General features: G+C 43.2%; 2 protein-coding genes across 3 annotated transcripts in view; both read right to left on the bottom strand.

Moving 5' to 3' along the window:
- Nucleotides 1-4,152: 4,152 nt before the first annotated feature.
- DUS1L (dihydrouridine synthase 1 like) lies at nucleotides 4,153-19,145 on the bottom strand. Of its 2 annotated transcripts, none has more exons than XM_059828141.1 (13): nucleotides 18,909-19,145; nucleotides 16,447-16,555; nucleotides 14,936-14,986; nucleotides 13,098-13,210; nucleotides 12,257-12,339; nucleotides 11,972-12,075; nucleotides 10,739-10,883; nucleotides 10,019-10,115; nucleotides 9,566-9,654; nucleotides 8,611-8,777; nucleotides 8,025-8,062; nucleotides 4,903-4,978; nucleotides 4,153-4,580 (listed from the first exon to the last, which is right to left on the bottom strand). In XM_059828141.1, the coding sequence occupies exons 1-13, from the start codon at nucleotides 19,143-19,145 to the stop codon at nucleotides 4,429-4,431; spliced, it is 1,461 nt and encodes a 486-aa protein (XP_059684124.1). In that variant the 3' UTR covers nucleotides 4,153-4,428. The 2 variants fall into 2 exon arrangements, with proteins under 2 accessions (XP_059684124.1, XP_059684125.1); XM_059828142.1 differs by having other exon boundaries at nucleotides 10,739-10,880; nucleotides 18,909-19,033.
- A 1,961-nt stretch (nucleotides 19,146-21,106) lies between these two features.
- Nucleotides 21,107-27,685, bottom strand: part of FASN (fatty acid synthase) — a 46,585-nt gene continuing 40,006 nt past the window's right edge. The window contains exons 39-43 of the mRNA XM_059828032.1: nucleotides 26,994-27,221; nucleotides 26,307-26,527; nucleotides 25,609-25,707; nucleotides 25,234-25,485; nucleotides 21,107-24,110 (exon numbers count right to left, since the gene is read on the bottom strand). Coding sequence (XP_059684015.1) covers nucleotides 23,973-24,110; nucleotides 25,234-25,485; nucleotides 25,609-25,707; nucleotides 26,307-26,527; nucleotides 26,994-27,221 — 938 coding nt within the window. The 3' untranslated portion in view covers nucleotides 21,107-23,972. The remainder of the gene's footprint in view (nucleotides 24,111-25,233; nucleotides 25,486-25,608; nucleotides 25,708-26,306; nucleotides 26,528-26,993; nucleotides 27,222-27,685) is intronic.

Raw genomic sequence — 27,685 nt, forward strand, 5'->3', positions numbered from 1 at the left:
TCCTTTCTTCACACTGGTAAGTGATTCTGTGATGAGACTGTACTCGTGAGAGATGTGTTCTAAAATCCCACTGTGTGGTTAGGAGTATAACCCAAATCTCTCACATAGCACCAGTCCACTACTGTGTTGTAACAGTGGATGTTTCTCATGCAAATGCCTTTTCTGACTTTGTAAATTTTCTCTGGCACAGTGAGCAGGAGAATGACTGAGCTTTCTGATGTTTTTGGGAATCTGTGTAAACGGGAAGGGGTCAGGTAAGCAGTTTGAAATTCCATGATAATGAACATTTGGCTTTTTATTAGAAGAGGGGCTTTTCACACAGACCAGGGAACTCAGAATACTTGACAGCTTTAAAGTGTATGTCTGCAAGGGAAGAAGTGGACTATTTCTACAGGAGGTGGGAGATGTGGTTTCAAGTTCCCATCTTTAAACAAGGCAGAGAAGCATTTTTAAACTTGGGTCTCCCACACTGATCGTTGGGCTATTTGGTAAATGCCACACCCTTTTCCTCCCCCTCGATTTCTATGCTAGTTCCCGTTCACAAGGCAAGCTAGAGTAACACCTACCAGCTTAGTGTCTGAACTTGATTTGAATACAAGGGTAGTCAGAAATTATGAAAGCTGCTGAAAGTCTTGGTTAACAAGCTGATTAAGGTTGGAAGATGCTATTCCCAGAACATCATGGAAAATATTTTGTTCAAGTAACGAGCAAATGAAATGGGAAGACTCAATAGGAGAGTTTGAACTACTTTTATTGTCATAATCTGTAGAAAGCCACAACTGTTAGGCAGCATTTAAGTCCAGCCTCCAAATGGATATGAAGTTCTTACCTCTTGTGGTCCCTCTAGAGGACTCGGTGTGAGTGAATGGGAACAGCTAGATAAAAGCTAGCTAGATGCAGATAAATGTCCAGAGAGATTCAGATGCACGTGATCATGTGATAGGGAAGGGTCCTCAAGAAGTAGCATGGAAAATTTGAACACAGAATAGAAGAAAGTGAGCACAAGGGTGATTGACAGAAGGGTAGGCCAAGGCCTCTGCTTCACGGTGCTCTGCTTAGTGTTCTCTTAATCTTGCTTGTGGGCTTTCTTGTTATTAATGCTTTGAATGAGAATGTTTCTCCAGACTGAGTAAGTCTACAGCTACTAGTAGTTCAGGATGTTTTTTTCAGCATATTGTTCCAGTCCATGTATGAACGCATGACTGTAAACTATAACATAGTTTGTAATGCAGGTTAGGAAATACGAACTGATCTTGCCAGGGCTTGAGGGGGTGTGTGTACACGTGCATGCATGAACACACATACACACATAAGCAGGGAATGGTTGTTGAGAAGTCAAAAAAACATGTTAAAAATGGTTTATAAAATAATCAGGGCATGTTGTTATCTTCTGATTCCTGAAAGTGCTGTGTTTCTGTCATTAAAAAAAAAAACAACCCCTGAGCCCCTCTTTTGACTGGGGGTGGGGCAGGGAAGGGTCTTCCCTATTTTCAGAAATGCATGGTGCTGCATCTGTTTTCTGACCTTGGAGGCACTTCCGATTTTGGGTTCATTACTGTTAGTAATCTTTCTTTTCCAAGGCAAGGGCTCTTATGCCCTGAGAAGACACTCCGCCAGTGCTTCATGCAGACCTAGTATTCTGGGTGCTGGGTTTCCTGTTCATTTCCTTTCAGACCCAGTGTAACTTGCAAAAGGGAATATCTGACAGGCAGAGGAAGAATCTCTGCAGTTGGGATTCTAGAAAAATAAATGTCAGCCAGATGAAGCATCAAGGAAAGAAACCATAAAAGTCTCCTTCCTGGCTCCTCTCCTCCCAACTGTGTTCAAAACAGCTCTACCTGATGCTAAATGACCTATTTTAAGTTTGTGTAAGGTACACACCTAGGTCAGCTCCAATCTGTGGAGGTTTCTCTTGCACAGGCTGAACATAAGAACACATACCACAAGGTAAAACAGGATGAGCTGTTTTGTTTGTGAAATGAAGCAGCCCCCACCCAGCCAAACCCCCAAATCATCAACTGTTCGGCACTATAGACCAGAAAGAGGTAATACAGAGTATCCACTCAGAATACATTACTACATACTGTAAGACAGTCCACTTGCTAGACATAGTGTTGGCAATTTGCTTGCTTTATTTGCTTACAGAACTGACAGCCCGGCCACAATGTAATTTCTTGTTACTGGCCCATACAGTGCTGCAGTAGGCTGTTAGAGAACTGTTAGGTTACACACCAGGCTAGAATAAATTAAAACAAACAAAAAAAATTAAACCAGTTATGAATGAAACTTGCCTCCATGGAGGCAAATTTACTGGCTTAAAACAGGCATACTTAGTCTAGCAAGCAGGGTGTGCTCGTAAACATATGCCAAATCTCTTGACGGTCTGGCCATGTGAAGCAGAGGTTTGACTGGGTGGCAGCAGGTCCTTGGGTAGTGCCATGGTTGGGACCTACACCCATCGGAGCCTGACGTGCTCTCAGTTGCAGGCAAGCCATTCTAGATGTTCACGGTCGGGGCCAGGCACGTAACTCTGTGTGGTCCCCAACCTCCCCCCCTGCTTCTTTCTCCTACCCATTCCCACCCCCACCCCCCCCGGCTGTTTGTTTGTTTGTTTTGGGGTTTTTGTTTTGTTTTTTTCCTCTTTTCTCCACTTCCCTTGGAGGAACAGTAGTTTAAGACCTGCTAATTTTACAGTTAAAAAGCTCTCGTGCTATACAGGGCTCGTTCATAATGTGCCAGCTTTGTCAGACCAAGCATGTCTAACCTGCATGTTTTACAGGCTCCACAATGCATCATTGCTTTGGTCCCTTCAGTAGGCTACACAGGACAAGAAAGCAAGGATTGACAGGCCTGCTGCTTTTAGCGCACTAAGGTGCTAGCAGCTCTGCAGCAAAGCTGCTCAGTCTGCAGCTGCAGGAAATGGCAGCATACTCTGGAGCAGGGTCACTAAGTATGCAGTGAAGTAAACTGCATTCAGAAAACAAGCCACAGGGAGGTGAATTTTCAAAGCTGAGCTAAGCTTGCTTTATTTATTCTAGCTTAGGCATGGGATAGCTTGACTTCCATTTTTTTTTGGTCTGTTATTAAACAGCTGCATATTATTGATCAGAGGGCTGGAGCACTTCTCCTGTGAAGACAGGCTGAGAGAGCTGGGATTGTTCAGTCTGGAGAAGAGGAGGCTCAGAGGAGACCTTCCAGCAGCCTTCCAGTGCCTGAAGGGGGCCTACAAGAAAGCTGGAGAGGGACTTTTTACAAGAGCATGTAGTGATAGGACAAGGGGTAATGGCTTTAAGCTGAAAGAGGGTAGATTTAAATTAGATACAAGGAAGAAATTCTTCACCATGAGTGGTGAGGCACTGGCACAGGTTGCCCAGAGAAGTTGTGGATGCCCCATCCCTGGAAGTGTTCAAGGCCAGGTTGGACGGGGCTTTGCACAACCTGGTCTAGTGGAAGGTGTCCCTGCCCCTGGCAGGGCGGGGGTTGGAACTAGGTGATCTTAAGGTCCCTTCCAACCCAAACCATTCTATGATTATTGCTGATTTTTTTTTTTTTTTTTTGACTGCTGACATTCTTTACAGCAAACTGAACACTGGAAGGGTAGACTTACTGAGTGCCTAGGAGGCACACAAAGCCCATGGGGAAAAAGTGTAAAAGCCAGGTAGGGGGTCTTGCATGTGTAGACCAGCATTGGTTTTGACACACTCATCACAGAATATATCAGGTGGGAAGGAGAAGGAATGATCACATAATTATGAGACTTTGAGTAGGGAAAGGTTCATGGACTTGGTTCTAACTTGGCATGTCATTTCAGACAACTCTCTATTAAAATAGAGCTTTCATTTTCCCCCAACCTTTGGCTCATGGGAGACGGTTAAGCTTTATCATACTGTATATAACTAATAGTTAATACACCATGTGGTTATAGCAACATCTTCTAGTTTTACATTCATGTTTTCAGAGTACAGCTAGATTCCTTTCTGCATTGAAAACACAGACTGCTGAAACTCAGACAAATGTGACACATTTTCTGTTTAGTGAAGGTCATTGACATTGCTCTTTTCAGTATGCCAGAAGGCTGTTCTAATACAAGGAAATTTATTCCCCAATATTAGAAACAGGACATGAAGGGTTAATGAACATACAAGAGGCAGATTGTGATAGCAGCTTATATAGGTTGCCCCCACCCAAAAATGCAGTATTTTCAGTCTTTAAAACACAGCATGAGAAATTTAATTGCATCCTTTTTATTTCAAATGCAGGATAATTCCCTGAGTAAGCAGCTTTTTACTTAAATAAAACTTTTCCAGAACTTAAAATAAACCTGTGTAACAAGTTCACACAGCTGACGGTGAGCTGGAGACGGCATGGTCTTTGGCCCAGGGAAGCAGAGGCCTGGCAGGAGCTCTTTAACTATTCATTTCCAAAGCTTCACACTGCACTGTCACCAGCCTCCTTCAGTACAGCAGTCTCCCCCACATCTACATCTCCTCTCCGACTGATCTCTGGGTTTTGACTTACTCTTTGACTACTCTGCCATGAAAGGGATTTTTCATATTTGGTCTTAAAAAGTAATCCATGACCTGAAGAAGCAAGGATGGGGGGTGGGGGGAAGGAGAAAAAGAAATTGAAATGAGATGACAGCACTGGTAAACAGAACAGCTCATTCCTTATAGTTACAAAGAATGGGTCCTCATAGTCTGGAAACTACACATCACAAGGCTTTGGAAGCAGAAGAAATACCATACAGAGTAGGCTTTTAAAGTTGTACTATAAAATTTTAGATAGCTATGTATGGGGATTTTAACACACACTCCCACGCCCCATAAACCAAAGATTAAAGTAATGAATGTACATGGCAGATGAGACATGTGCTCAATGACTTGTAAGGACAGCTGCACTTACCTGGACAGTCTGCTGTCTCTTTGAATGCTCTTTTCTTACAGCATCCTCGGCACATGTTAAACACACATTTATTGCCCTGGGTTGGGATGGGGGGTGTAAAGAAGCTTGTATCAGTGCAAATAAAATTATTATTGTTTACTATAATAAGCAACAATACAGCTCTGCACATTCAGACCTTTGGGAAAAAAAAAAGCCCAAGAACTAGTATATTAGGCAGTCACACCTCAGTCTAATGAAGATGACAGCGTTGATGTCGGGGCGGGGCAGCTATCAACTGTTTATACATAGAGAACAAAAACGAAAACAAATTCCACATTCAACTTCTGCAACATTAGTAATCTGTTGGGCAGACTGAGTTAGACAACACAAGCAGGCAAGTGCCATAAGCACTTTGGAACAAGGTAACAGGTAAGATTGCTGTCATTCTCTGCAATAGTAGTATGTGAAACACAGTGCCTGACATGCTTGCTGCCACCTGTAGCTATGCCTAAAATAAATGTTACCACAGCCAATTACTTCCCTACCTGCAGCTTAAAATATACCTGAGTATATATTAAAATATAATGCATGACCCTTAGGGGACAGCAGCAGTTGAGTCTTGCATAGTTGACAACTTGGCTGTACTAGACTGGCTGTCTGCGGGGCTTTGGCTCACACATGTTTACTGATCATTCAGGAACATGGGGGTTTTTTGTTTGGTGTGTCTCCCTCCACTGCAATTAAAAATTCCTTCACTTTTGGAAAGCCCTTGGTTGAATTTTTTTTTTTATTATTTTGTTCCCCCCCCATTCCATGACATAGCTTAGAAACATACGATCTAGGGGAAAAAAAACCAAAACCAACCAAACAAAAAAATCCCACTCACAAGGTTTCAAGGGCTGCCTGCAACATTACAATGCTGTAAGAGCAAAACAAAAAATGAGACTAAGCCCAGCTTCAGACAATCATGGTTGACCCACCAAGCTATGTCACCTGAATTAGCCATGAAACAGGATGGCTTTGAAAGCAGGCCAGGTGAATGTTCAGTATTTTCCCAGTAATGAACACAGGGAGAGACACATTTTCTTCTGTAGTTGCAGCTCCAAATTGAGCCTCAGCTGGCTGCTATTTCTAAGGTGCTGTAAGTGTGTTAGAAAAGAGAGCAATGCCACATGTGTGTGTCACTGTCTCCCCACCCCCCATAGCTGTAATGCTACTTTCTCAGCTAGAACACACAATTATTCCTTGCATCTTACACCCTGCTCGTATGTCTGCATGTACAGGTATGTTAGCAGCAATAACTACACTCTGCTCACTCAGCAACATCTTCCTGTCAAGGAAACAGCCATGTTCCTCAAGAGAAAAGAAACAAAAAAACCCCAACCAACCAACCAAAGAACTCTTTTCAAATATCAAATATTGGAAGTTTCATATATGAGTTTCAAATATATATGCTACATGCAACAGCTATATGCTGGAAAACAGCTGGCTTGTTTAACGTTGATAATGGTGAAAGTGGATGTTACTCTGCTAGCAAAAACAGCTGAGAATGACTCAAGGGCGTAGATCCAAAACCAACAAAAAAACCAGAGCTGCCGATTGCTGCCTTACACTCACATACAGACCATACTGATGATGATTAAAATATTTGTATTAGTACACCAACAACCACACCAGCTATTCAGATTCTCAATCCTTGCAGAAAAACACCACCCACCACTAATCCTAGTAAGAGGGGTTTTGGTTTTAATTTCACAGTAGAATATACATGTGTAATTACTGGAAGTTTGGAGATTTGTTTCCAAGAGATCCTGGGATTTTCATCTAACTCAACTGTCTTGGCAATAAATACCCTCAGCAGCAGTAAGACAACACTTTTTTGGAAAGGAAGGCAAATGATCTCAAAGAATGTACATATTAGTGATTTTAGTGCAGCACCTTCACCTCAGAGATTGGTTACAGTTAATGGTTAAAAGGCTTTTGCCTAAGTATGGACTTTTTTTTTCCCCTACATATCAGCAGGACTTGGTATGGATGCATTACTGGACACTGGCATGGACCTACCTCAGGGTTTAGAATCATAGAATAGTTTGCATTGGAAGGAACCTTTAAAGATCATCTAGTCCAACCCCCTTCAATAAGCAGGGACATCTTCAAGTAGATCAGGTTGCTCAGAGCCCCAGCCAACCTGACCTGGAATGTTTCCAGGGATGGGGCACCTATCACCTCTCTGTGCCAGTGTTTCACCACCCTCATCGTAAAAAATTTCTTCCTTATAGCTAGCCTGAATCTACCCTCTTTTAGTTTAAAACCATTACCCCTTGTCCTATCGCGACAGGCCCTACTAAAAAGTCTGTCCCCATCTTTCTTTTAAGCACCCTTTAAGTATTGAAAGGCCGCAGTAAGGTGTCCCCAGAGCCTTCTCTTCTTCAGGCTGAACAACCCCAACTCTCTCAGCCCTTCCTCATAGGGAGGTGCTCCAGCCCCCTGATCATTTTTGCGGCCCTCCTCTGAGCCCACTCCAACAGGTCCATGTCTTCCCTGTGCTGAGGACTCCAGAGCTGGACGCAGTACTCCAGGTGGGGTCACGCCAGAGCGGAATAGAGGGGCAGAATCACCTCCCTCAACCTGCTGGCCACGCTACTTTTGATGCAGCCCAGGATACGGTTGGCTTTCTGGGCTGCAAGCACACATTGCCGGCTCGCGTCCAGCTTTTCATCCACCAGTACCCCTAAGTCCTTCTCCACAGGGTTGATCTCAATCCCTTCATCCCCCAGCCTGTACTGATAGCAGGGGTTGCCCCAACCCAGGTGCAGGACCTTGTGCTTGGCCTTGTTGAACCTCATGAGGATCACACGGGCCCACTTCTCGAGCTTGTTCAGGTCCCTCTGACGGCATCCCATCCCTTAGGAGTGTGAGCTGCACCACTCAACTTGGTGTCATCCGCAAATTTGCTGAGGATGCACTTGATCCCACTGTCTATGTCATCGATGAAGATACTAAACAATACTGGTCCCAGTATGGACCCCTGAGGGACACCACTCGTCACTGATCTCCATCCGGACATCGAGCCGTTGACCACTACATGGTCATTTAATTTCCATTTAATGGAAATGCTTTAATGGACACTGGCACTGACTTACCTTAGGGTTTCCACATTGATCACATTTTGGATATTTGGCTGAAAAAGAGAAAGAGCTGATTTCAGCAATGGTACTTTTATATGGAAGAAGTAAATTAAAAAAAAAAATCAGGATCAGACAAAGCTTGGTGCTTTTCTAGCCAGAGAGAAACTCTTTTTGAAATAAAAATATAGTACCTCAAAGAACAGTGCAGAGGTAAAGATACTTTGACTCTTTAACTTCCTCTAAGCTAAATCTGAACATAGAAAATTTTAATCCTCAAGTGTAAAAGAGGAGGACATCTGCTTGAAATGCGTATGAAATTTCAATTTCAAATACTAGTGACAGCTACAATTTAGTTTGTAAAGCATTTTGATTTTAAAAGATGCTTATAGTGGATCAGTGACCTACTTCTTTGATCCTTGTTTTCTTTACTAATGAACATAATTTGAATCACATTGCCTACTACCAAAATTTCCCAATAATCCCTGCTCTTTTTAAAGAAGTTTCTACAACTACATAAACAAGGAAAATAAAGCAGTGGCAATTTATGTCAAATGTGGTATCAGCAACTTTCCATGCATTTATGCCAATAAATGGAACTTACGTTTTAAAGATGGATCAAAGCTTTTATTTGGATTTCTTAACTTCTTTTTTTGCTTATTCTTTGACAGAAGCTCAGAATTTCCATCTTCTTCCTCTTCCAGAGCACGTTTCCCTCGCACACCTTTTTCAGTCCCACTGGCTCCATTCTCCTTGCATCTCTCCTTTGGCCTGAAAAAGTGAATATCATCAGAAGTTGGCTGAAAGGAAGAAGTAGGTGTTCCCTAGCCACTCTTCTGGTTTACAGAAATCTGTGTAAACTGTAAACCTTTCTGTCATGGCTAAATTACAAGGAAGTGTCATTACCATTAGAAGTGGAATAGAAAAAGCTAACTTTTTTGCTAACACTGACTGTTAATAACAGACACACTGTCAGCTATATCATTTGGAAAGTCACTGAAAATTGGCCAGTTAAATTAGTTAGGTACCTGTTAACCTGTTATTCCCAGGTTGTACTTACTTAAGTAAGTATTTACTTAAGTATTAATCTTGACATGCTTGTTCTCTTCTTCAGCCCAGTTTTCACAACAGAAAGGGAATAAGCTATCGGGAAAGCTTGTCCATACAACACAAGCATCCTTTACAAAATATAATTTAGTTCCCATCCTTGCTACCCTGGCAGTTACCAGCAACATTTGTGTTACATATAACAATACTATCAGGTAGCATATCTGTTGCATATCAGGTGCTCTTTCTGAGCTGCAGTGGAATTCTCGGTTTTTACTTTCCAGGGAGAGAAATCTGAGGAGGATCTAAAGGAGAAGATGCATACAATGAGCAACATCCCCACGAACAAAGTAATAACTAGGAAAAAACCAAACCAGAATAAAAATAAGCCAAAGTCTTCACTTATTTTCAAATGAATGTAAGCTCCTAGAACAGAACTGGATGGCTCTGTACTGATTGTATGGGTGAGAAAGGCCTATGTGTACCTGTCCATGTTAGAATAGGTAACTCACCCTGGCCTGATGTATGGCTGACAGATCCAGTGGAAAAAAGGCAACCCTTCTTTTGGCTTTTCTCCTTCTTTCTGATTAGCTATTTCTTCCTGCAGCATAGAGTTACAGTCAGTTTTCCTGGAGTTCTCAGGAAATACTCTAAATAATACTTCAAACTCCAGGAAGCCGCAAAGTGGAATTTAAACTAACAGTTACTGACAGTTAAATATAGGCAAAAAACCTCAACTAAGACAGATGCAATGAAGCAGATTTGTAACTCCTAAATCAACTTTATCCCACGTAAAGCTGTTGAGGTTTAAGGCGCTGCTACTGTAGTAAACTACCAATATCAAGGTTGGTAAGCGACAAAGTTCCAATGCAGTGGCTAACAGACATCCACTGCATGACATACACAGCAACTTCCCACCAAGTGCAGACAATGTTGTTCTGGGAGATTAGGGCCCATCTTGGTACCTGGCATCGTAGTTTCAGCTCCCTGTTGACATCTACAATGCCCTCTAGAGTCTTCACTTTTGCTAATTCTTCACGCAGCTGCTGGTAAACTTGAAGCCTGAGGCAAATCCCAAACATCAAGTCATATTTATTCATTATTGCTAGACTGAGGAGATCAATTAAAAATGTCTTTATGAAAGCTTTTTATAGATTTTTCTTGCTGCACTTGCCTTTGCTAGAAGCTTATCTTCTTTCTTGTAAGCCCAGAGAAAAGCACATACCTGCTCCTCTTTTCCAAATAAATACTTGGCACACAACCAAGGTACTTTCAGACAATCTAATGTGAACGTACAGTGCATCAGCTGCTCCTCAGTAACTGCCCATGGCCATGCTTTTACTCCACAATAAATGCAAGACAGCTTGCCTCACAATGAACACGGAGTTAACTCACGTTTGCCATAAAGCGCATGTGTGCATATGGGCAATCACCACATGGTAGCTCACGTGCTGTGAGCTCACGCCCTAGCTTATCTTGTGGTAACTTGCTCATTCCCCATGCCCTATTTCCCAGATATGCAGCGAAGGGTAAAGGCCTCAGCCCACATTCTCTCCAGACAGGTCCAGGAAAGAAAACCTTCCAGCATACTAATTCTGGCCAAACAAATCCTTGTCCAGAAAAGCCAGACACTTGCTAAGCAGGATGAGCCCTGAAAACATTAAGAGTTCTCTGGAGATACTCACGTGTGATGCCAGAGCTTGAAGAGATGAGCCCTAACATAAGACAATGGACAAGGATACTTCTGCACTATCTCCAGATACTCCTCAGCCATCTCCCACACCAATGGGTTTCGTCCCTCAAACAAAGCTGGGTTATGAAGATTACCTTCTAGGGAATGAAAAGAAATACTCAAACTTTCATTTCAGGATTGAAACAGAAAACAAAACCTAGGCTCTAGAGCTTGATCAGCTCTGCTGTGATTCAACGAGCCAGTCACAGACACATCAGCTGTGTATTCACAAGGAGGAACACAGCGTCCATAAAACCCTAGCCTGATCTCAGGATACTGTATTTCACGATACAATTCTTAATTGAGCCAAGTAGCTCATATCTAATTACAGTGCATTTTCCAGATAGGCATCCAATCTTGACACAAAGACAGTAAAAAAAAATTAATAGAGAAATCACCGCTTTTGTTGTCCAATGGTTAAATACTTGGACAATAGGTGTCTTTACTTTATGTCTGTATTCACATTTGTCTGGCCTAAGTTTACAGATACTACCTCTCACTATGCTTTTCTCTACTAGCTTCACAAGCCTTTTGTTAACGAGTATTTTCTAAAACCAAGATTCTACAACCTCCCAGAAAATGTTTCATTGCTTTAACTGTGTGAGTGATTGGAAGCTTTTTCTGATGCCTATCCTAGCTCTTCCTGTAGGAAGTTATGACAATTCTTTCTTGTCCCAACCCAACACGAACCATCTGTAGGAATATTAATCAGTGGACGCACTTGCTGCATCAAGATCCATTCAAAAACAAATGTCATGAAAATATTCCAGGACAACAGCAGTCCCATATGCCTTTGTCAAGTAACCATCTGTAGGAATATTAATCAGTGGACGCACTTACTGCATCAAGATCCATTCAAAACCCATTCCATTGATTAACAAATGTCATGAAAATATTCCAGGACAACAGCAGTCCCATATGCCTTTGTCAAGTAATTAGATTTGACCTATCCACTCAACGGTACTACAAGTCCGACATAACAATTCTTACAAATCTTAAGTTAATTCCTGGTCCTGGTAAGAGATGGCCAGTATAAGAGCAGAGAGAATGGTCACTCAGCTTTTGATCAAATCTGTTCACCAAGCCAGTCTTACATAAGCTTTTAATAGATGTATACAGGGCTGCTAAGAGAGTAGGAAACAGTTCATATTCTCATCTATTATAAGTAAAAGTTCATTTTCTTTACCTGCACTCATGACACCATGCACTCCTGTCTTACGGATACATTCTTCCACATCACTGAGACACTGGATGTTTCCATTTGCAAATACAGGAATGCTTACAGCTTTTCTATACCAGTGAATAAAACAGATGCATAAAATTGAGAATTAGAATGTTTAGAGTCGACCCAGAAATTCTACTCCTGTCACACAAATTTGTTTGCTCTTCAATGACACTGCACACTCCGCTTAAAATCTACCTTCATAGCGTGTTAGCAGAAATCCACTAAGATTGGTTACTGCTCACTAACCTGACAGCTTGAATGTGCTCCCAAGATGCCACGCCAGCAAGCGGTCCTTTCTGTTCTTTAGTACGGCCGTGCACAGTCAGCAGCTAGAACACAAAGTTACATTTACTTTTCATGCATACAAATCACTGGAACAAATCCACTGACAAAAATTTCCTCTCACCCCATACACTTCACGGATGCCACTGAATTCCCACTGCTATTTCAACAGTGCAGGGACTTTGGTATCACAGAAGGGTGTCAGTAGTTCAACTACCATGGCATGGTCTTGGGCTTCTTTCAGCTTGCTATTCCACAGCATGACAAGATCATATCTTGGGAGAACCTACAGATTTCCTATTGCATTGGCTCCCATTTATGATTCACTTTGGAATTTGTGATATGTTGATCTGGCTTGCTCCTCAGCAGAAAGCCTGAATACTGTCAGTACTGGCTCTAACTACAGACCGTCTCTTCCAATTTAACTGGAGTTAAATCCTAGAAGGTTGCCTATTTCTTCACTAGTGGTGGCCATCTTTGATACTGTTTTTTTTTCTATAGCCCTGTGGATTTCATGCATTCCCACTGCCTCCTGCAGCACTATGTTAGACTGAGATGCTCAACCACAGTGAAGGATGCTGCAGTGATTACAACAGAGACTCTGAGGTCCTGATGTCTTCTGTATCATACTATTGACCTGCTGCCTATGACTGCAAATACGTACAGTTTCTCTGCATCCCATTCTCTCTGTCTGTAAAACAATGTAGCCTGTTCATCTCCACAGTACACCAAGATCTGGTCATCAGATGCTTTACACAGAGACACGTATCCAATGCAACAGCACAGGGAGCAGCTGCCTCCTTACCTGGCAGCCAGCTTTCTCCAGCATCTGTGCATACTTCACTGTCTTGTCAATTTCTGGGAAAACGCGGATTTTGCATGTGATGGGAACAGAGAGCTTCTCGTTAGCCAGTAAAACTGGGAAAGATTGAAAAGACAGGTAAGTGGGCTGCACAATGCTATGAAAAGTGCCTACTCTCCTCAAGATCTGATACTGGGTGTGGCATGGAAAAAGCCTGAAAAGTTAATGCTATGCAGTTCTCACAGCTTAAACAATCAGCAAAGTCCTCTGCAATCCTTATTGCATAGGTTAATCAATGAAAACATGAAGCACAAAATTAGCATTCTAACAAGGAGGCATAAAATAGTCAGCATTTAATAGCCCTAAAGTTTCCACTGCATCAAACTTTCAAAGATCACCCCGCTCAAATCTTAATCATTGATACAGGTTTACTACCATCACAGGCTATTGTACTCCTACTCTGCCAGCAACATTAATGCTCATTTGTCTACCCTTCCTACAAGAGATCCTTTGCTTCTTTCCAAATTATCACCCAGATAGTCATGACAAGCAGAGTCTTGCCCATGGCAAGCAGAGGCTTATCAACTGAGGCAGGCTGTGGACCCAATTAAGTAGTAAATGTAGGTTACAGAGTCAGGCCGAAATCTAGAACAACATGTTAAACTCCCATAGTCTTTACACAGTGCACGGAATCAGAAAACTACTAAAAAGAGAGATAATGACGACAGCCAACAGAAAAACACTGAGCAATGGCATGTCTGAAATCCTCTTCTCTTCCCGAGTTTGGATGTATAACGTAGGAAGTCACCCGCTTTATTCTAATCCAAATCCTAGAAGCTCTAATGATAGGTACTTCCTATCACCCTTTCAAAGGAGCAAGCAAGGTGTATACAGGTGCAAGCAGAAAATAGTACTTCATCATTTTAAAGAAGGCTGGGGGAGAATGAGAAAGAGGAAGCTTTGCCCACCTTTTATACAATAGCCTAATAAGACAACTCTCTTAATAGACAGCCTGGATTCTAACCCAACTAGATGACCTGGGTTCTCTTCTTACCTTGAGGCGGTTCTGATTTGCATCTCTCACTCCTAAAACTGCCCTAACAACCACATTACACGCTGGGCAAGGAAGCACTGTCTGTCTTTCCAGGTTCTCAGCAGTGTCTTTGTGCCAAATATAATTCAAGATCCCCTGGACCACAGGGAACACAAACAGAAGTAAGACTCTTTAACTTCATGGTTCAGACACTTGCTTTGAAGTAGGGTGAAGGTACATTCTCAGCTCTACACAATAACCAAAACCTTGCTTTTTAGATCAGTTCAGGATGTACTACTTTAAAAAAAATTATACCGTTTCATAACTGCTACCTACAGTCTGAAAACATCCTACACAAATTTGAAGAAGAGAGGCATAACTTGCTGTGCTGTGGACAGAAAGAGTACGTTGAGTTGATCAGAAAAGGGCAACTGTGGCTTCAAGCAGAAACACTTCTCCTCGCACCCGAGAACTTCAAAGTGAAAAAGGAAAGCGCTGGGAGTTCTGCTGTTTCTAGAGTTGGAGAGCCACTAAGCCATCATTAGATTGGGACTTAATTGACTCACTTACACCTGAAGTCTCTTTCAGGTACTGAAGTCTTTTAGCAGATCTAGCATGAGTTTGTAGTGGGATACCACTGAGTATCTTGAGGGTGCCGCTGGAATACAGTAAGAAAGAAAAAAAACCCCAAACACAGCCCTCTCCAAAGGAACATGCTGCGCCTCCTTTCTCCAAAAATCCCTAAACCTCCTCTCAATGACGAGTTCATCCCATTCCCTCTCAAAGTGAAGCCTCTCTAAAGACTTACTCATTCTCTGAAGAAGATCCCACTCCTCTTGCAGAAATGCTCCATAGTGACCTACAGTAAAACAGCATATGACACATTTGTACAGAAGAGTAAGATTCTGAAGTATACAGCTTTCGTAAATGTTCACATACAAAGATCCAGACACTCATATGCCTCACTGGCAGAAACAGAGTTGCTCTGTCCTGCCCAAACTAGAAGAGTTGGATGATTCTGTTCCTCATGCCACCCTAGATTAACAGGATACACAATGAATCCCCACACCCTACTTTCACTGCTGTTCCCTAAGGTCAGTATGTTGACACAGGCAGCTCAAAGTCCAACTTTCAGGGGTTTATACCATGCGTTTAAAAAAATCCCTTCAGGATAAAACCTGATCAGATTGAAAGATCTATTTGCCCTATACACCGCTGATCATGTCCTATTAGTCTTTGAAAGACATTTTAGAAGAGGAATGGGCAGTTATTGAACAAATCTTTCATCAACATCCTAACTGATCCAAAATTTTCAAACACTGGTTCTGGTTTTCAAACATGGCTATCTTGGCAATATCTTTAAGGGATTCAGCAGGTGTTATCCCCTTATATGCTAATATGAATAAACTCTGTGTAAGTATCAAGGAAACAGGAGACGGTAAGTGCCTGCATGATATAATTTTAAATGCAGTTTTGCAAAATTGGGCTGTTTGAGCAACTGAAATCAGAAAGAAAATCAAGCTCTTGCTAAAAATACTTTTTCTGAAGGATGTTGCACCTCAAACCCTGTGTTCACTTCTGGCCCCTCACTCCAAGAAGGACGTTGAGGTGCTGGAGCGTGTCCAGAGAAGGGCAGCGAAGCTGGTGAGGGGCCTGGAGCACAAGTCTGATGAGGAGCGGCTGAGGGAGCTGGGGTTGTTCAGTCTGGAGAGGAGGAGGCTGAGGGGAGACCTCATCGCTCTCTACAACTCCCTGAAAGGGGGCTGCAGAGAGGTGGGTGTTGGTCTCTTCTCCCAAGTGCCAAGTGATGGGACGAGAGGAAATGGACTCGAGCTGTGCCAGGGGAGGTTTAGATTGGATATTAGGAAAAATTTCTTCACTGAAAGGGTTGTCAGACACTGGAACAGGCTGCCCAGGGAGGTGGTTGAGTCCCCATCCTTGGAGGTATTTAAAAGATGTGTGGATGAGGTGCTTAGGGACATGGTTTAGCAGTGGACTTAGCAGGGTTAGATTTACGGTTGGACCTGATGATCTTAAAGGTCTTTTCCAACCTAAATGATTCTATGATTCTATGATATTTTAGACACAAGAGGTGTCATTCAAGAGAAGCTGGAATTAATTATTAGTATATCTAATTTTTGCTTTAGGTACTACAAAGCATTACTTGTTAAAGTGGGCATAACTAAGTCTGACTTCAGCAGTACTGCAGCCACCCCCCGACACCAAGGCTTAATTTGGTCCTCTTGAAGTCTTACTGCCAACGTTGACATCTGAAACATGCCATTTCTCTGTTTATCCAGGGTTCGGATTTGCACGTACCTCTTTTTGCAATCATTTGGGGACAACCCAAATTTAGGTCTATGGCATCACAATAATCCTGAGCCAACAGTGCTGCTTGGACAAACACCTCAGGGTCATTGGCACAGAACTGAGAAAGACAAAGGAAAGTGGAATAATCAGGCAATAAGTTTCTTCAAGTACTGCCATGTTATGACATAGTTATGAAGCAACTACTTGTTACAGAAAACAGGCATAATATGCACAGTTAATAATAGCAAACACCATTTCTCAAAAAAAAAACCAAACAAAAACCATGACACTTACCAGCAAAAGATCCTCAGCCTTCAAATGACAAAATGAGAAAGATGAGCATTCAAAAGGCAAATAAATACTTGTACAATAATTTACATGTAGTACCCAAGAATAAGAGGGAATAACTCTTAAAATCTCCTGTAGAACGAACAGCTGTAGTGTTTAAAACATAAAGGTGGTGCAGAAGAAAAAAGTTGCCTGTGGTGTCTCTGGCTCTTGAGACAATTCATACTTTGTAGATACCAATAAGCACCACTGCCTCTAAAATTAATTCACATTAGTGTCGAGTGTGAAATAGACACATTGGACTGTTAGTCAAATGCTCAGTCTTAAATATAATTAATATTACATTTAAAGCACAATGCAAAAATCAATTTATTAAGAAAAATTAGATTAATTTGAAGCTGCTTTGTTGAAGAGGACAGAGCCAGACTATTCTTCTCATTTATGCTTTTAAACAGATTTTCTAAAACTCATTATTAACAAAAAAAATGGCATCACATTATCTAATATGATGGATTTAAACTCAAACACATATGAGCAGAAGGTGTTACTTAAACCCTACAGCACTACATAAATTATGGCTGACACCAACTAAAACCAGAAAAGGCATTTGCTTTCTTCGAGATGACTGAAACAATGGAAAGCCTCCAACCAAGGCACATCAGTGAGGATTTTTACACAGTAAACAAAGCCCACAGAACAGGCTGGGCTCAGATGTACCTCTGCTTAATCTGTTTCCAAGAGTCTGTGACCAAAACCCAAGCCTGCCCAGAAATACTGCAGAACTCAGTAAGGATTGCTGTACTGGGTCAATCCAAAGATTAATCTAGTTAGTTCTGTGCCTTATGTCGAATAGCAGCCAGAGGAATGAAGGCTAATACAGCAAGCTCACAGTAACTGACACCCTTCAGGTAGGCTCGCACAGAATGTACAGCTTACTGAGCTGAAGATCTGGGTTCAGAAGACTTACAGCTTTCTAAGACTATTTAAATTCTGCCACCTGTATTTTTCTGTGGCAAAAGAAACTACCTCCCACGGAAAAAGGAGAATATACAAAGCTGTACTGAGACTGACCAAAGGTCCACCTCATCCTGCTTCGGTAATGGTCAACAACAGATGTCTAGGCAACAGCAGAAGCTGGAAAGTGTCTTCAAGGACTTTGGAAGCAGAAGTGGTGTTTCCTGCACCTAATGAGCCTCAATAGAGTTTTCCTTTGCTTGCCTTCTAAACTCACATAATCTTTCAGCATCCAGTACATCCCACGGTAATGAATTTCGCAGTATCGCTACTCTTACTTAACACTCCTTTCTCATTCGTCATCTTCAAGCCAGTCATACTTTCACAGACTTCTCTCATCTCTTCCCTCAGTCAGGGGAGACACCTCTCTTCCAGTCCTCATCCATTTAACTGCTCCACATGTGGAAATCACTCCATTCCTCTGCTCATGCTGACTGTCTTTCCCTGCATTATTCTCTAGCTCCGCAGGCCCCGTTTCCTCTTTCGGATGGAGTGGAGGGAAGTACCTGAACCTCACACAGTACTTGAGAAGCAGAAGCAACACAAGCTTAAAAGTGTGTCCTATCTTCCTTGCATCCTTTTTCTATAGATAAGCACTGTGCTCACGGTTTCACAGAACTACTCAAAAACCTGTGATCCTCCCTGAGCAGTACCAGATCTGGAAAAACCCTTGACTCTTGAAGACCAGCTGCCATCTCTCTCTAAAGATGAGGTGTAGAGGACTGAAACCCTGTGAGAAGTCTAATGCTCCAGGCCCCTGTGGTTAAGACACCAAATCCTCTTTGCTAGACAAGGGATAAACAAACTCACAGTCACAAGCTAAGTACTGTTAGCAGTGTTTAGGTGTTTAGGTCTCACCCACTTCAAAATCTGGGTGAGATCGACTAGCTTGAAATCACGCACGTTTGGAAAACGGCTGGATTTGTTAACACAAACGGGGCGGACGACGAGGGCGAGGGTGCATTTGGCAATGCTGACTTGCTGCTGTAGCGTTACCCAAGAGCACACCGCAAGGTGAACCCCGGGGAAGCTCCTCCCGGCAGCCCCAGCCGCCGCTCCCGCTGCTCGGGCTGACCGGGCAGGCGCCGCCGCTCCGGGAGCGCAGCGGCCGGGCTGGGTCGGGCGCCGGTGGCGTTTGCCGGCGGCCCGCGGGCGGTCGCGATGCTCACCTGCACGATGAGCGGGCGGTCCTCGGGACAGGCCTCGCCGTAGAGGTTCTCACGGCGGTAGTTGGCGTCCCTGAGGAAGACCTGGGCGTGCAGCATCGGCGTGTAGCAGAGCTGGGCGCCGTGGCGGCGGCTCAGCAGCCTCCAGGCCAGCTCGCTCTGGTCTACCATGGGCGCCACCACGTAGTGGGCGCTGCGCAGCGTCTCCCTCCAGAAGGCCTCCCCTCGCAGCTTCGGCATCTCCCGCCTGCCTGCCTGCCCGCGCAGCGCTGCGGCAGCTGCCACCGCGCACCGCCGTACCGGGGCTCGCGGCCACCGGCTGAGGCCCGGAGGCGGCCGCGATCGCAGGGCCCCGGCAGGGCACGGAGGCGGCCGGACGGTGCCACCGCCATCTCGCTCCGGCCGGCTCAGCAGTGCAGCTGCGCGCCGTCCCCTCCGGAAACGGCGGCGCTGCCAGCAGGTGCCGCGCGCGGAAGAGTCCGGGCAAGGGCAGGGCCGGCGTGTGACGTGAGGAGGCCGCGCTCCCCCGGTTTCCCATCGCGGTGGCGGGCACTGGCTGGGACGCTACAGGTTCCTGCCGCGGCGCCTGCCGCTGCTCGGGCCGCCCCGTAAGCCAGCGCAGGAAGCGCCGGCCGTTGGCCGTGGCCGTCAGCCGGTGCGCGCCTCGCGCCGCGCGGCCTGTGCAGCAGCAGGCGGCCGGCCCCGGCCCTGAGCCCACCCTGCATCCCGCCCGGGCGGGCAGCGCACCCGCCCTCCCGCTCTTTGAGCGCACGAGCCCCGAGAAGTGTTCCTGCTTTCGCGCTGCGGCCTCTCCCCAACAGATGCCGAGGTGAAGCGGTTATGGAGCATTACAAGAACTCGGCCTAAGCGAGGGGGTCACGCCAGTCCTCGGTGTCAGACAATCGGGGCAGAGTGGTGGAAACGATCCACTTGGCTGAACCAAAAATAACAACGTACATGACAAAACCGTGCGTTCAGCAGCATTTTATAAAGCTACCGCCCACCACTGGGATGAGCGCAGTGGAGGATTTGCTCTTCTCATCTGCCAGTACCTTCCAGAACATCAAAAATGCTGCCTCGCTACTCCAGCCAATACATCAGCCTAACTTTAGTCACAGGCCTTTAGATATTCTTTCTTCAAAAGGGAAAAACTCAACAAAATCATTATATACAACAACAAAGCACCAGAGCCTAAGCAGGGGTCCGTGTATAGTCCAACTTTTCAGTAAGTCTGTTAGAACCTGTCCTTTGACAGCCTTCACAGTTCAAGTTCACTGTCAAAGCCCACATTTCTTTCCTCCTCCCCAACTTTCTAGCACTCATGGCTGTGATGAACCCTGCTGCAAGAAATAGCTACGCTTCCAGCTCTTCTGATTCTTTTCTACCATCTTCCACTACCTTCCAGAGGCCTAAACAACCAGTTTTGCTATTTTAAATACCCAGCCTCCCCAACCCTCCTTCAACACTCCCATTTCCTCTTATGCAGCTGCTTCAGGGTCATTTTTTTCTTCTGACTCTGATTTGTTGGCAAGGTGTCCCATGTTCAGTTATGGTAACTTCACTAACTGCAAGAGAAACAAACACCTTCTTCTTTTATCACTATTCTACCTTAAACCTTTTGGGTCTTTCTTAAGCTCCATCTCAGCACCAGAAAGCTGCTCTGCTCCTGCTATCTGATAGTGCTGTTTAACATCACCAGTAAACTGTGACCCTGCTTGCATTTTTTTAGCTATCATCTTTGGCAAGAGAGGTGTATTTCTTCCCGCTCAGGAAGGTGGTAGAATAGAAAAGGAAAATAATAGCTTTAATGCTGATGATATGTGCTGTATGTTCTTATTCTTACTGTTAAGGCTATATTGTAGATTTAAGGTATACTGCCCACCATTTCAGAATAGTAATGTAATTTTATAAGGCTAAACAAGTTTATAGGGCCAACAGGGGACTGTGTTTTTCAGTCTCGAGATCAAGACCAGGCTGGTGTAGAGAAGCCTGTGAGAAGCTAGCTGAGAAGGGGGATGGAAATCGAGTATTGGTTGACAAGAGACTCCCACTTCAGTTTCACACAGAAGGGTAGATGTGAAGGACTTTGTTGTGAGAAGACAAGCACAGAAGCAAACAACTGCAGTATTTGATTTTGCATTATGATAGTGTTGTTCTACCTATGTCTATCTGATGGACTACTGAGAAACAACAAGCAGTACCAGTGCTAATAAGGTTTTTATTTTTGGCACACTGTATTCAGCAGCCAGTTACATAATGAGTTACAGGGCAGCAGCTCATAATTAGACAATTTGGGGAAAAAACAAAAACAGAAACAAAACAGCCTTCTGCTTTTCAAATAACAACCACAAGAACATTGAGAGCATATAGGCTATAAGTAATTCTTGAGGAACTTCTATTACTAAACCAGTATCTCCAAGCTTTGCTTAGATGAGACCATGCACGTTTATGTTTATACAGAGAACTTGTCCAACTCCTGCTTTGACAGCTGGAACAGCATTAGTCCTTGCTCCATCCACATAGCTCATTCAAACTTGTTAAACACTTTAAGCAAGCAGGTACAACACTTCTGTGCTGAAGTTTAATCACTCTTCTTTTTCCTTCTAGGTTTTCAATACAAACCAAGGCAAGTAGGATTCTTTCAACTCTTTTTTTCAGGCTCACTACAACTGCCATTAGTTAAATTTAAAACAGACCAACCAACCAGTCCGCGTTTGTTTTGTTTTATGTAGTATCCTATGCTTAGGATGTGCATGGATAGTATGCAGTAGGTATAATGAGTCCCATAGTATACACGTATGCCCAGTTAACATAGCCACTCTTCTTTGCAGCTGTAAGGCACCTCACCCTCACACATTGCCTGCTTCCCTCCTTCAGTTACCACCTAACAACTTAATAGCATTTATACCCATTGCCTATCTAACACTCTCAACGACCTTGAGGTAGATGCTATTAGTCCCATTTTACAGATGGGGAAACTGAGGCAGTAGCATTAATGGCTTGTCCAAAACAGCAACAATGGAGCCAGAATTAGAATTTGAGAGTTTCCACTTCAATCTGGTGGGTGTGTGGTTTGGTTGTATCTAATGTACCAAAATCATGGCAACAAGAAGCCATGCTCCAGAATAATAAGTGTTCTTTATTATTGTTATTATTTCTACAGACTCCACATCAGATGTGCCAGCAGCTGTTTTTGCTTTATACCAAGAAATTAGAGATTCCAGAGGAAACACAGGATTAAGAAATGGTGGTAGAGAATAAGACAAAAAGCCAACAAGTGATCAATTCTGTTTAATACTAGGAAAGCCAAAGAGAAAAAGATACTCTTCAGATGAAAAAGTATTAAAAAAAGGAAAAAAAAAGAAAAAATAGAACAAGACTTATTTTGGAAATGCTTTAAGCTGACATGTTGGTTTTATTTCAGATTTCACAAAAGAAATATGTTATAAAACTAAAACCAGTAAACCCAGCCACTATCAACAGAGGGTGGTATAAGCAAAAGACACTAGATCAGAACCTGCAGTGAAGAGACACCCATTCCTGTCACTGGAATGCTCCTGTACTAACAGGATACTTCACTGGGGGATGAAGATGGAGAGAACTGGGGTTTTACAGCAGTTCCGAGAGGCACAATAGCTCCTCCTGGTCGGTGCTTTGTTGCTACCCAGGTCTCCTCTGTATCATAAGTGTAGCAAAGATTTACTGATTTCAGAAAGGACAGATCCAGCATAGCAAAGGCAAGAAATTTAACTGAATTTTATGCAAGTTTCCTTTAAAAAGGTAGTATTATCTTAAAATCATACCATCAAACTGATTACTTAGCTAACTTATGTGGGATCTCCAGTCTCATTACTGAGAGGAAAATGAATACACGAGGCTTAAGCAAGTCCTGTGCTAAATAAAATATACAGGGCTTTGGGTAGATGCTTGTTATGTTGGCCTGAGCTTTGGTTATGGGACAGCAGGGGTAGGAGGATTTATTCAGTTATTGTTGAAGAATTCTATTTCCCACCCTGTTCCAAATGTCTGGTTGGGTAGTGAGACTGGAGGTGGGAGGGAATAAGGTAAAGCAATAGTCTTAATGCTTTACTAAGGTTCTGATACAGCAGAGCACAGAACCTTGCACAAGTATAAACAAAGTGCCTGCTGAGGGACAGCTTTGCCTGTTTTTATCATGCCCAAGTTAAGGCTGTTCAATACACAGCAGCATCTGTCAAACCATCCACCCTTTCCCCCCCATATCTCTCTCTCCTCAAAAGAGTGGATGCTGGCAAGAACCCTCCTTTCTACCTTTTCCTTTCTGAACAGGGCAAGGCAGTGGGAGAAAGAGGAAAAGAAAAAACAAAACAAAACAAATGAAACCAGACTGGTCCAAAGATGCACTTTGGTTTAACAAATGGGCAACCTCCCCTTGTAGAATAAACCTTTCCCTCCAGAAAGGGATGTTTCTTTTCTCCTATAACCCACGATAAATTAAAACCAAGTAAGTCGTCTCTGGTTTGACACAATAAATACTTAGAATATATCAAATTAAAAAAATATAGTTACAAAAGCCTCAATGGAATCCTCTTTCTGACCTAACTACAGACAGATTCTTCACAGACAAAAGTTATCTCCGAAATCAGCTGCAGCTCCCCTCCCTGCTCACTTGGCTTGGTCAACAAGTGCTATCACATACCCTTTGGAATACCGTTAAGACAAAACAATATAGAGCACAAGAAATCTACTAAATTTGTTTTTCATACTGCCAAGGGTGTAGGAAGCAACCGTCGGTGAGGAACCCTCATAGTAGTGCACAGTGACAGAGTCACAGCACTAGAGTAACATGGACAGGGATACCAGGGGAAAACAAAGCCTAGTAAAGGAAGGAAGAGAGACAACCCATAAAAGTTGGGAAAGGAAAAGATAAGCAAGAGAGAGAAAAAGACTAATCAAGTTCAGCTGGACTTCCCAGTTCTGGCAGCAGAGCAGATGAGATGTTGAACAACAGGAAGAGTTCCTTGGGGTCTGTCATAACAAGGAATGTTGTTGGCATTTTCTTCACCATTGACAGTAAGTAAGCAGAAGTTAACCTTCTCTGACACTGACACGTGGCTCTGCCAGTGAGCTGTGGATGATCCCAATAATTGATTCAACACCATCTCCCTCCAATAAGGTGCGGTGATCCCCTTCAATAATGTGGACAGATACTTTCCCATCGCATACCTGCACAGATATGAAAAAGAAAAACTTTACATTCACAATTTACAACCAGCTGGTCATCTAGCTGTTTTGGGTTTGTCAGTCTTCTAAGTTACTCATAGTTTACACCACTGTCTCTACCAACCTCAGTTGAAAACAGTACCAGTTTTACTCTGACACATTTTCATAGATCAGCTGCAGGGCTTTGTTTGGAAGCAGTGTTTTAAAGCACAATAGTTTGACAGCCTGGCAGGTGATCCACTCAAATATAAGCTAGGCAAGAAGCCAACCAACCTGATATTAGCAGAATAATTTACTTACAATACCAAAGAATGAATGATAAAGTAGCTACTTCCAAGCCATTAAGAAAACCAAATAACCCTCCACTCCACTTAATCTTTCCCCCACCACCATGAATCTTCTTTTAAGGTCATTTTGTAACTTCAATAATGTACAAGTTAGCTTGGAATCAATAATGATTGTCAGTTAGAATTCTGAAGGGATAGGAGATGCCAGAAGCAGGAAGGTAATTCTGAAAATAATTTCCTTTTCCCTGGTATCTGTACCATAATGTAAGACACTTAACCCTTTTATGTGAACAGGGGCTAAAGAACAGTGACCTTATCTGGACTACAGGCCGAAAACCTAAGTTTAAGCCCACAAGAAACCCACGTACTAACTTCTAAGTGGTCCACAAAAGGCAACTAAGAAAAAGCTGCCTCTATTGTCAGCAGGCTGACACTTGCTCTTCAAAAGTCTGCCCTCATGCAGTAGACAAACTTTAGCTGTCTACAGTGAAAGGAGACCAAAACTTACTTCTGTCAAGTTCCTCTCTTTTAACATCTTTATTATCTAAAGCTTATCTAGAGACCTGCAAGAATTAGCTATAGAAAACACTTCCTTATCCAATATAGAGGCTAGACCTTCTCCTGGCTCTCCCTACCCTGAGAAAGTGCCTGGAACCAATCAACTCATTTGCTTTTGAGGACTTTTAATTCTTGTTAAGAGTACAATAGCTACAGAATGATCATTTCTTTCAGGTTGGTTTTGTCACTTCTCCCTCAGCAAGAATTATTTTCCATGCTTTTCTTTTGCTCCCCCAAATATCAGGAAAACCTCAACAGTCACCAGTGGGCCTCAGACTGACCTCTGAGAGTCTGTAGTCTCCACCCAGACCTTCTTCATATTCATTGTGAGACTTTGCCCGCATCAGTGTCACGTTCCCATGATACTTGGACTCTGGTATGTATTTGTCAGCAGCCTTCAGTTTACGGTAAAAGGAAGCAGCAGCAAAGCTGAGTGCTTCATGATTGATATTTGTATGAATCTGAGTTATCATGTCTGCAGCAGCTTTCACACGAGCCTCCAGATCTTTCAGGGGCAGAAGAACCTCCAGCAGCTGGAAATATTAACATTTTTTTTCCCATTAGTCTCAATGTCTGAGAATCCATCTCCATTACACAAAAAAACCCCACACCCCTCCTGTACAACAGAGAAATATAAAAAAACCCCAAAACATTACCTTATTGTATTCAATGCCTGTAAATTGCTGAACAAAGGCACACAATGCTTCAGTCTCCAATGCAGCCTCATTTCCTTGGGTCAGCTTAGCTCTGTAGCTCTGGAAAAGAGAAGAATAAAATGTCAACATGAGAGGGATATGCCTGATCTTGAATGTTAGATAAAAACAATTACAGAACAAACGGCTTTGAACTGGGAAAAAGAGAGGGGGAATAAAAAGAAAGAAGAAAATAACAGACTGAAGCTTGGGCTGGGCTGGGGGAGGAAGATCCCTTGAGGACAGATTAGAAAGCAAATCCACAGGTGGTGATTGCCAAGAGCCTAGTATCCTCTGGAAAGTACAATGAAAATGGAAAGGAAGGCTTAAGCAAGGTTTCCTAGCACCTCTAACACGAGGATCTTGTCTTGTCTTGCAGGCTCCAGGATCTTCCAGAAGACACAGTGATATCATGATTTACCACAGCAAGAGCAACATTTGTGTCCCAGCCCATGCCAGTTAATGAATATCACCCCCCCATATGCTTCCACCCTTCAGCCATGCCTAAGCATCCACTGTCTACAGCTGTCTCCCAACTCTCCTGTCAAGAAAAGTCTGTCAGCTTTTCAGGTGGTTCATATCTAAAATAGTAAGCTCCAAGAACATGAGCCCTGATGACACAGGATGGTCCCCAGACAGAAGATTTTCTTTGTATCTCTTACCTGAGTGTATGCTGCCACAAAAGAATGAGACCCATCAAAGAGGAATAGACTGTTGAGTGCATGGGAAGCATTTTGTTGTGCTTGCAGCTGGGAGCACATTTCAAAGGCTACACAGGCACCGAAAGAATATCCAGCAATGCGGTAAGGTCCTTCAGGCTGTATCTGCTTCATACAGTCAATGTAATAGGCTGCCAGGCTCTGTATGCTATCCAAGGGAGCAGCTAGAATATGGAAGTGAGTTAGAAACAGACTTCAGTGAAAAGACACTGGCAGAGACAATTACATTTTCATGAGCTCAGAAACAACCCTGTTGGAAATATCCAGGTTATTTTGAAGGTAAGTTTCTCAATTATGGTTAGCAACTTACATTTTGGACAAGCAATAATAATGTTCCTGCTTTCCAAAGACAGGTAGAACAGTGTGCCTTGTTGTTCTCCTGCACGCTTATCTGCTGGCAGGAACTCAATGCAACATCCAATTGTTCCATTTTCCCCATACATAAGCTCTTCAGTCTAACCTAGTACTTCTCTTGTTACCTGGGGATGTTTGACACAACCCTAATGCAAACTATAGGTACTGATGCTTGATCTTCTGAGTTTAAGAGTCTAGCAAAAAAGCACTCTCTCTAGGCAACTAAAATTCAGAATGTTACATTTACAAATTCAAGATGCTGAAGAACTGAGATACCTTTTGTGCACTGGAGCCCATAGCAGGGCATATGAAGTCTGGAGGCGAGAGTGTGGAAAACTGCAATGGAGCCTTCAATGGGGTGAACAAGGAAAAGAGGGCGCTCTGTGCTCTGAACATCATTGAGGCGGGTGATCGTTGGCCCTTCTGGGTTCACCAACAAGTTGTTCAAATCTAGTTTTGGAGGTTCACTTGGGCCTGTCTTCATCAGCTGAGGTGGCTTCAGCTCTTTGAAGGGAAGCACACCAGACAAACACAATTAGATTCAGGATCAGTCTTGGTCACACAGCCACAGTCCTAAAGGAGAATCTCAGAGCTGCTCTGGATTAGCCCATTGGCTCACTAAATCATCAGGGCACAGACATAGGGATCTTACTATTGTCAGTTGCTTTTCAACAACTGCATATGCTTTTAGCTTACAGCAAGCATGACAAATTACATCCTGCACACACTGCATAAGAGTACTCATGCAGGCAGTTACTAGCCAGGCAAGAAAGCAGCTTTCATGCTCTTTCTGCACCTAGAACTGATGGGTCTGACCCAAAGGTCAATGCACTTCAGTGACATGTCTGTCACTTAAAAGCCTTTCAGCTATAACCTTATTTAATGATCTTATTTCATGATTTGATAGAGGCTTATGTCACTAGAGATGAAAGCAATGGATTGAGAGCTTAATTGTTTGGACTCAGGAG

The sequence above is a fragment of the Gavia stellata genome, chromosome 22 (genome assembly GCF_030936135.1).
Source record: "Gavia stellata isolate bGavSte3 chromosome 22, bGavSte3.hap2, whole genome shotgun sequence".
Classification (NCBI taxonomy): Eukaryota; Metazoa; Chordata; class Aves; order Gaviiformes; family Gaviidae; genus Gavia; species Gavia stellata.